General features: G+C 38.7%; 1 protein-coding gene across 1 annotated transcript in view; it reads right to left on the bottom strand.

The window, feature by feature from the left end:
• Positions 1–6,720, bottom strand: part of SEC22B (SEC22 homolog B, vesicle trafficking protein) — a 22,217-nt gene extending 15,497 nt beyond the window's left edge. Inside the window, exon 1 of the mRNA XM_025872551.2 lies at positions 6,493–6,720. Within this exon, the coding sequence (XP_025728336.1) occupies positions 6,493–6,567 (75 nt within the window). The 5' untranslated portion in view covers positions 6,568–6,720. The remainder of the gene's footprint in view (positions 1–6,492) is intronic.
• Positions 6,721–9,668: the final 2,948 nt, after the last annotated feature.

Genomic DNA, 9,668 nt, shown 5'->3' with positions numbered 1-9,668 from the left:
TCCCTGCTCAGCAGGGAGTTTGCTTCTTCCTCTGACCCTCCCCCTCTCATGCTTTCTCTCTGTCTCATCCTTTCTCTCTCAAATAAATAAATAAAATCTTTAAAAAAAAAGAAAATTTCTTAAAAAAAATCTTAAAAAAAAATAAATTAAATAAAAAATAAAAATAACCACAACTGGGGGCATCTGGGTGGCTCAGTCAGTTAAGTGTCTGCCTTTGGTTCAGGTCATGATCCCCAAGTCCTGGGATCAAGCCCCACGTCGGGCTCCCTGCTCAATGGGGAGCCTGCTTCTCCCTCTCCTGCTCTCCCTGCTTGTACTCTCTCTCTCTGTCAAATAAATAAATAATAAAAAAAAAATAACCACAAACACAGATGTTAAGTAAAACTGTTTTGACAGCTAAAGGCAGGTGAGCACCTTAAAGGAACTAGTTGAAGAGAAAAATGGCAAAAAAAATTTGTCAAAGACTGGTACAAATCCTTTGACTTTATAAGAAGTACTGTAAACATTACTGCAACCTAAGAGGAAGAGACTAATAACTATATCGACTATAAGAAACTATGTCCAAAAGCATGCTACAGTTTCAGGGGTTTATAACAAACAAAGCAGTGACTGTCAATGCACCACACTGAGATTACACAGAGATCATGGCACGCCAACCAACATTTCATAGTGCTGGTTCCATTAGCATCACCATCGCTGAGAACGCAATGCTGACACAATCTTTCTGATAGTCATTTTTGTAATGTGTACTAGAAATTATAAAATCTTACATATTGTTTTATCCAACAATTCTGTATCTTTGAAAATATACATACACATCATATGTTAAAAAAATAACTACAGGGGTGCCTGGGTGGCTCAGTCGTTAAGCGTCTGCCTTCGGCTCAGGTCACGATCCCGGGGTCCTGGGATCGAGCCCGCGTCGGGCTTCCTGCTCAGCAGGGAGCCTGCTTCTCCCTCTCCCACTCCCCCTGCTCGTGTTCCCTCTCTCACTGTGTCTCTCTCTGTCAAATAAATAAATAAATAAAATCTTAAAAAAAAAATAACTACAAATGCATATAAAAATAAAAAATATTCAGTAATAGGATAGAAAATTGGTTAAACAACATATGGTATATTTATATATACTGGAATACTACACATATATATATATAAATGGTATATATTTATATACTGGAATACTACACAGCCATTAAAATGTTGTATAATATTTAAAGATATGAGAAGATATTCACTACATACTAAGTGAAAAAAAATAGGTGAACAGTCTTACAGTATTACCCATTATTTAATTTTATACACACACACACACAAAGATTAAGGTTATACATTAAAATGGATATAATTTAAGTAGGGATTTTGGTAATAATCACCATTAACATTTTGGTTCTTTTGTTTATACATATTTACTGAATTTTCTACAATAAGCACTGACTAGTTTTGTAATGGGGAAATTATTCATTTACCCATTCCTGTTTATTGCATATTTGTACCCACAAATATGTACAGTTCTAATGTGAACTTTCAGAAAGGCAAAATGAGACCAGAAAAGATTTTTCAGAAATAGGCAAATTAATAAAATTAAATGAAAGCACTCACTTTCTGCCAACCACTGTTCTAAACACTTCACATAATTTAACTTAAATAATCTTTAAAACTACCCTATGAGGTGATTAGAACTCTTATGCCCACTTTCTGCATGAGAAGTAAAACTTGCCCAAGGACTAGGGGCCAATAAGGGGAGGGGCAAGAATTTGAACCCAAGCAATCTAGTTCTGGGGTCCCCGTTCCTAAGCATGCTATACCACCTCTACAATTAAAATTGCTTTGGTGATAGCAGATCCACCTTCTGGGTGATCTATTTGATATTAAATCTAATTCACAGGAAATGATCAAGAAACTGTGTGGCAGCTCTGATCTAGATCTCACAAAACAATATATTCACTGCTGTACAGACAGACCCTCAGTTTGCTTTTAAGATTAAAGTCACAAAGGGCCCACGGTCACTAGACTACCTAAAACAGATTAGATGTCCTCATTCTGTTTTCCACTTCATCTAGAACAAACTTGAGGAATCTTGTATACAGTATAATGGAAAGATGTGTTAGCAATCCGATAATGAATTGGATGTGAATGTCCAGACAAATGCTGAAACTAATTTGAGGTCATCCAATATCATATTTAGGATTTGGTTCCATATATAATATGAAAGGTACAGGGTAGAAATTTACTGCGCAACTATAATACTTTTTATTGCTATCACCTAGGACTGCTGAACAATTAATTATATCCAATGCCACCTTTTGTCTTTACAAGAATGTTTAGCTAAACTCTTATCATTTTTAAATTCCTGTTGAACTCAGCTGGTCAAAGGCCAGAAGCACCAAGAACCAACCATTTTCCTCTAAAAACAATTACAGTAAGATGACTAATGAACCCTCAATTATAGGGGGAGTGTGGCAGTTTAAATGTACAAGAGACCATCTGCTTTTTTGATGCTCCCTGCTGAATACTTGGTTAGATCAAACACCTTCTTCAAGTCCACAGAGCTGGGGGCAAAATGGAAGAAAAGAGAACACCCTTCATTTTGAGGTAGAACAGAAAGGTAGATGAAGAAATTGCTAACATCCAAAAAAGGAGAAACATACCAGAAAGGTACAAGAAAGGAAATAGAATATCAGAATCTAGGTTTGAAGAGAAAAGTTCATCTCTCTACCACCACTTCTAGTTGAGCACAGAGGAAACAGTGCATGTGGGGCGCCTGGGTGGCTCAGATGGTTAAGCAACTGCCTTCGGCTCGGGCCATGATCCCAGGGTCCTGAGATCAAGCCCCATGTCCGGCTCCTGGCTCAGCAGGGAGCCTGCTTCTCCCTCTGCCTCTCCCCATGCTCATGCTCTCTCTCTCTCTCTGTATCTCTGTGTCTCGAATGAATAAATAAAATCTTTTAAAAATAAATAAATAAATAAATAAAAAGAGGAAACAGTGCATGAGATACTCTGCCTAAATCATTTTTTATATTTTAATCTGTACTGTATTATCTGAATAACTGTTCATCTCCAGTAATAAAGCAGTTTGTACAGGACTAGCACCTAGTAACCACCTAACATATGATATCTATGATCAGTGTAAATAATTGAAAAAGTACATTGAATTATTTGGACTGAACAATTAAGGTACTTAACTATAAAACCTATTTGGTTGAAACAGCCATTTCTTAAAAAGTTATTTCTGGACACCTAAGAAGTAAATACATTATTAAAAATGTATTTTTTTTTTTTAAGAACAAGGCAGTAAAGTGTACCAGTTTGGCACTAAGGCCCTGGTCTAGAGTCAGACAGATAAATGAGTGGTTCTTAATCAGGGGTGATTCTGCCAATCACACCTGGCAATGTCCAGGAGTATTACACTCCTGGAGGGTGGTGGTGATGGCAGTGCTACTGCCATCGAAGATGTAGAGGCCAGGGATATCAGTAGACATCCTACAATGCACAAGACTGTTTCCCACAACAAAGAATTATCTGACCTGAAATATCAACAGTGCAGATGTTAAGAAACTGATGAAAAATTCCATTATGCTACTTATTAGCTACATGACTCATACAAAAAACCTATCATCTCTAAGTTGGGAGATTCCTATCTATAAATGGGAATAATAATACTAACTATCCTAATATGATTGGTATGAAGATTGAATGAAATCATATACCTGACAGGCTTTAGCACAATGCTTGGCATGTAGTAGGTATTCTATAAATATTCTGTATACTATTACAACAAAAATGAATCTAGGATTCATATTTTTACAGATATTAAAAGTTTAGGACTCTACTATTCGAAGTCCAAATATCTTTTTTTTTTTAAGATTTTATTTATTCATGAGAGACAGAGAGAGAGAGGCAGAGGCAGAGGAAGAAGCAGGCTCCCCACGGAGCAGGGAGCCCAATGAAGGACTCGAACCCAGGACCCAGGACCACAACCTGAGCCGAAGGCAGATGCTTAACCGACTAAGCCACCCAGGTGCCCTCAAAGTCCAAATTCCTAAAGAAAATAACTATGGAATTGCCATCACAAAAATATTTTTGTGGAAAATTTTTTTCCTTGTCAATTAAACAAAGTAACCCATCTTGGTAGTCCAACACCTAACTCAGAATCAAATTAAGAAACACACAATATGGGCGCCTGGGTGGCTCAGTTGGTTAAGAAACACACAACAGGGGTGCCTGGATGACTCAGTCATTTGAACAACCGACTCTTGAGTTTGGCTGGGGTGGTGATCTCGGAGTTGTGGGATGGACTCCCGAGCCCCATGTGGAGTTGGCTTGGAATTCATTCCTTCTGCCCCTCCCCCCACTTGCAAGTGCACCCACACACGCTCCCTAATAAATAAAATCTTTAAAAAAAAAAAAAAAGAGGGCGCCTGGGTGGCTCAGTCAGTTGAGCGTCTGCCTTCGGCTCAGGTCATGATCCCAGGGTCCTGGGATGGAGTCCCACATCGGGCTCCCTGCTCATTGGGGAGCCTGCTTCTCCCTCTGCCTGCCGCTCCCCCTGCTTGTGCACTCTCTCTCTCTGACAAATAAATAAATAAATAAAATCTTTTTAAAAAATTAAAAATTCAAAAAAATTTAAAAAAAAGAAATACCCAATAATATCTCAACTATTTTTTCAATAAAGTATCAAGGCAGAGAGTAAGGAACTACTAATATTAAGTAGACTTTCAAATTCACTTTGTATTCTTTGCCCACGTTGAAATCCAATGCAATAAACTGACCAGACTTCTCCCCGGGGAAAACCATTTCCCAAACTACGTATATATATCCTTCAAGGAGAATTCTTCCACACTATGTCCCTTGTCAAGTCATGCTCTGGCATTTATTTTAATAATTTCACTCCTTCTGTAGAGTGGTCCTAGAAAATTCTTAAACTGGGAGAAAAGTATTTCACAATTGAAAATTAAGGGCACACTATATTTTTCATAGTTTATATCAATGATTGGACTTTGTTTTGTGCAATGAGTAGAAAATATGTCACTGAGCATGACTTGCAACTTCATGATCTGTATCACTATTCTCCTAAGTGTGAAAATAAACATATTTCCAAGTCAAACCTAAAAGGCATATAACCAAATAGAACCTTTTCTTATTACTAGATAATACTGTCAGCTTAGATGTCATTTCTTCTGGGAAGGACTTTTCCTGGTCTCCCAAAACTAACTTAGATACCTTTTCTGTAAGGTAAAAGAGTAAAAGAGCCTTTTACCTTTACCTTTCTGTAAGTAAAGCAACCACAGAGCCTTCTTCCTTTTCCATAGTAGTTGTGCTATATTATAACTGCTCCTTAGTTTTCTGGCTTTCCCACTAAACTGTAAGCCCCATGAACGTAGGGACTGTGTCCTCTAACCTCTTGTATTATCACCATGCTTGACACAATTGATGCGTTTAATAAGGGTTTTTTTTTTCAAGAATATATGAATGAAAAGCCTAAGAAGAGATATGTGCAAAAGAATTTTTTCTAGAGCTCATCTTTTTTTTTAGGCCTTGAGTTTTGTTTTTTTTTTTTTTTTTTTTTTTAGGGTGTGTAAGAAAGTAAAAGAAAATTGTTCACTTTAAATAAGTTACATAATTTTCATTCTCAGCCTCCCTTCTTCAGAGACCGCCCAAGCTTGCTCCAGAAACCTGTCTCACACCAGAAATTTCCCTTGTGATTCTAAGGCACAAAGCAGCTTCTTTTCAAGATACTTGGGGCTGTTGTTGTTGTTTTCATCAATTCAATACACTTTTGAGCACCTATGCTAGCATAAAACTGCTGTTGTAAAAGCTATAAGAAACACAAAGATGTTTAAGATCTGCCTACTGCCTCCTAGGAAATTCAAATTATTGAAAGACGAAGAAAAATAGTAAAATAAAAGTACAAGGCGTTACAAGAATATAACACAGGAGCTATAATTTCAACAGTAGAAATTTAGTCAGGCTTATTGGAGGAGGTGGGAACTGGGCATAACCTTGAAAGAAAGTACTGTAGTGAACTTCAAACAGGTGTCTATATGTGGCAATATTATCTCACCCACTTTCAAAAGATGTCATCAAGATAGGTCAAGGATCAAGTGCCACAGTAGACGAAGCTGAAGAACTTGGGAGCTGATTTTTCCCAGGACCTGTTAGTCAGCCTTAATAGCAGCAGAAAATTAGAAATCCCGAATTTTAACAAAAGTCTCTTAAGAGTTACACAACACTGGGTGGTCACAATCGGCCGAAACTATCCCTACGCCGGGGCGTCTTTCTACAGAGAAACAGGTAAGACAAAAATATACCTCCTCCGTCAGGAAAGATTTCTTTTCACAAGTCGTCCCTCCACTGCCAAAGGATGAAAAAGCAATTCAGAGGGGTCGAGAGTGCATGGGAGGTCGCAAGGGTCCCCTGGGTTCTAAGAAGAAATCCGGTACTGACAGCAGAGCTCAGACAGGGACTTGGGGTCGCGGGGATCTAGGAGCTCACCTGTTCGTCCTCCTGCATCGAGGCGGCCAGCGGGAGCCCGTCCGCCACACGGGCGATCATCGTAAGCAACACCATCTTCACAGGCTACAGGGACCCAACACTGGCCGGGATGGCCGAAGAAGTCCCCCTGACTTCCTCCGCCGCGACAACAGTTACAACTCTATCTTAGTTCCCGAAGAGCCAGCTGCTTGCGTCTGCGCTTCCCGCTGAGGTGGCCGGAAACTAGCTTTGGAGCCTTCCACTACCGGTCCTCAGAATTGGCTTCCCACCGAGAACCACAACTACCGGAACACTAGTTCCGCGGTCTCTCCTTCCACCTTCGGAAATTTCCAAGGTCCCGCCCACTTTTCTGGATTGGGAGCTTCGAATAAACCTTGAGCCTTGAGGGGTGTGGCATTCAAACTGAAAACAATTTTCTAGTTCCCAATTCTGTAAGTGTGAGGAGAGGGCTGGGAGGGGTGGTGGGCATTAATGGGTACATAGATGCAGAGTATGTGAAAAAAACAAAAACCAAGCTATATATTTTCATATTTTATATATTATATATTTTATACATAATACTTTCTATATTCGTATATTTCTAGCCAGGGATTTTTGTCTGCTTGAGGTTTTTTGGTTTGGTTGGTTTTTGCTTCTTTGTTTATGCTGCAATCCCAGACCCTTGAACAGTTTCCAGTAAAAAAAACAAGTATCTATTGTATGTGTGAAAAAATGACCAAGTACAGACCTCAGAAATCACCAAATAAGGTACCCTTCCAAAAGCTGGGATCTCTGTTACATCCCTTATCATAGGTAGCAGGGTAGCTTTGCCAGAACTTCCAGTAACTGGGCATTCACTCCCTATTCAAAAGACCTCGACATAATCCTACTTGAGGAAGTGTTACCAACTCTCTTTACTTTGGTGTCCCTATTTCTAAAACGGGGATATTATCCTCCTCTCAGGATTTTTGTGAACATTAGGTGAGAAAATGTAGGTTAACGTGTTTTGTAAACCAAAAAAAAAAGAAGAAGAAGAAGAAGTTATACAAGTGTTGTATTTATTATTACTTATATTAGTAACTATTCTTTATTAAGCATTTATGATTGGCATTTGCATTAATAGAAATAGAAAGTGCTTTATGGATACTAGTTATTTAACCAAACAACCCAGTAAGGTTGTTTAATATTAGGTTCCCATTTGCAGTTGGAGAAAAAGCCTCAAAGAGTAATTTTTCCAAGGTGACAGAGCTAATAAATTTGGGAACAAGATCTGAGCTGAGGTTGAACTCCAAAGCCTCTGCTTTTAATTGTGATGCAACTCTATCTTAATATTTATCCATAGGTTAAAGAGCTCATGCTTTCATTACCTTTTCTACAGCTCCACAACTATTAGGAAAAAACTAGTATTATTTCTTAAGAGGCTTTTGGGAGGTATATCCAATAAGACCTATTGATTGACTCCACACAAAAGATGAAGGACTGGGATATAGATAAGACAAAGAAATCAATGTTACTATTAACAGAGACAGTGAGAAAGTGAAATGGAAAGCAATCCTTGTGTATACGGGAGCCTAAACTGGTAAAATCACAGTATCTTACATTTAAATAGCCCATATATATAACTTAATCTAACTTCCCTTCCACTCAACAAGGACATGCCTTCTGCCATAATCTCAAAAGAAAGTAATTCAGCCTCTGCTGGAATAATTCCAATAATGAGGAATTCATAAATCAAATATTTTAACAAAGGGTACAATGTGGAGGAGAGAAGCAGAAAGTGAAGAATATAGCAGGCATGCAGAGGGAAGCAGATTTGGAGCAAGAGTCCCAGCTTCTTTCTTGTTCCCCGCTTTAGGCTTTTCCCAAGGCCCATAACCATTCCTGCTCATGGAGTCTATAAGTCACCATTGTTTCTTTTTTTTTTTTTTTTAAGATTTATTTATTTATTTATTTATTTGAGAGAGAGAGAATGAGAGAGATAGAGAGCACGAGAGGGCAGAGGGTCAGAGGGAGAAGCAGACTCCCTGCCGAGCAGGGAGCCTGATGTGGGACTCGATCCTGGGACTCCAGGATCATGGCCTGAGCCGAAGGCAGTCGCTTAACCAACTGAGCCACCCAGGCGCCCAACCATTGTTTCTTTATACTAAATTCCCTGTCCTTTTTTATTGCTTAGTTTCTGTTACTTAGAAAAACAAAAAAACAAAAATAATTAACTAACAGAGGAACACAGAATCATCCTGGGGCAACCTGTTCTTGAAACAACACTCATACTTGCACCTTTTACTTTTTCTTCTTAGACACACTAAAATGATAATTCCAGAGAGAGGACAGTGGTCTTCCTAGCTCACTGATGAGCTATCAGAAGGCCAGAGTTTGTCTCTGTATGAGACTGCCCAACACTTAGACCTCAGGAACTCCGGAATCTGAGTGACTTTTGCTTCTAACTTGATCAGCATCATGCCATTTCCACACAGGCATTACCTTTGAGCTCCTGCCCTTTGATCCTTTGAGCAATAAAGGACTGTGTAATAATGGTGAACACTATGATCAGTACATGGAAGGTAGTCAACTGTTTCACAACGAATGGAAAAGGGGTATCAAGAAACATTGGTTTAGAACTTTAAAATTTATAAAGCTTATTCTTTGTCTTCCTGAAACCTTATGACACTGTGAAATGGTAAAAGTACAAGAATCTTGGAGCCTGTAAACATTGTACTAAAAGGAAAAAAGTAAACAGAAGCCTTGAATATCATAGGAGTTGCCAGCAAATTCTTAAAACTTATTGAAGAAACCAAGTAATGCACATATCTAAACTTAAATCAAGCTGCAGATACAGGATGAGATTTTCCCCTAAAGGGTCAGAAGGTTGCAGAGATTTTACAAACGACATCAAAGGAAGCAATAGCTAGGGGCTTTAATCCATTTATTCTTAAACAATTATTAAGTGCCTAATTAGATGCCAGATACAAGTTAGGTAAGGCAGATGAGTAAAAAAAAACAGTCTTAGCAACCTTTGCCCCTCGTCTACCCACAGACTATGGTGCTTAGAAGAGGTCTGCCAGTAAATACCAGCTCCTGTTTGAATTGAATGACTGCATAAATTAAAAAGGCATTTCTCAGGAGGTGAGGCTTTTGGCAGACAAAAGAATAGAAAGCCACTATATCTGGCCTGATAGGCAGTCATATGCACTAGTACG

This window comes from Callorhinus ursinus, unplaced genomic scaffold, assembly GCF_003265705.2.
Source record: "Callorhinus ursinus isolate GAN/ISIS: 27379988/994484 unplaced genomic scaffold, GSC_fseal_2.0 scaffold9, whole genome shotgun sequence".
NCBI lineage: Eukaryota > Metazoa > Chordata > Mammalia > Carnivora > Otariidae > Callorhinus > Callorhinus ursinus.
This window is presented reverse-complemented; position numbering and strand designations above follow the sequence as displayed.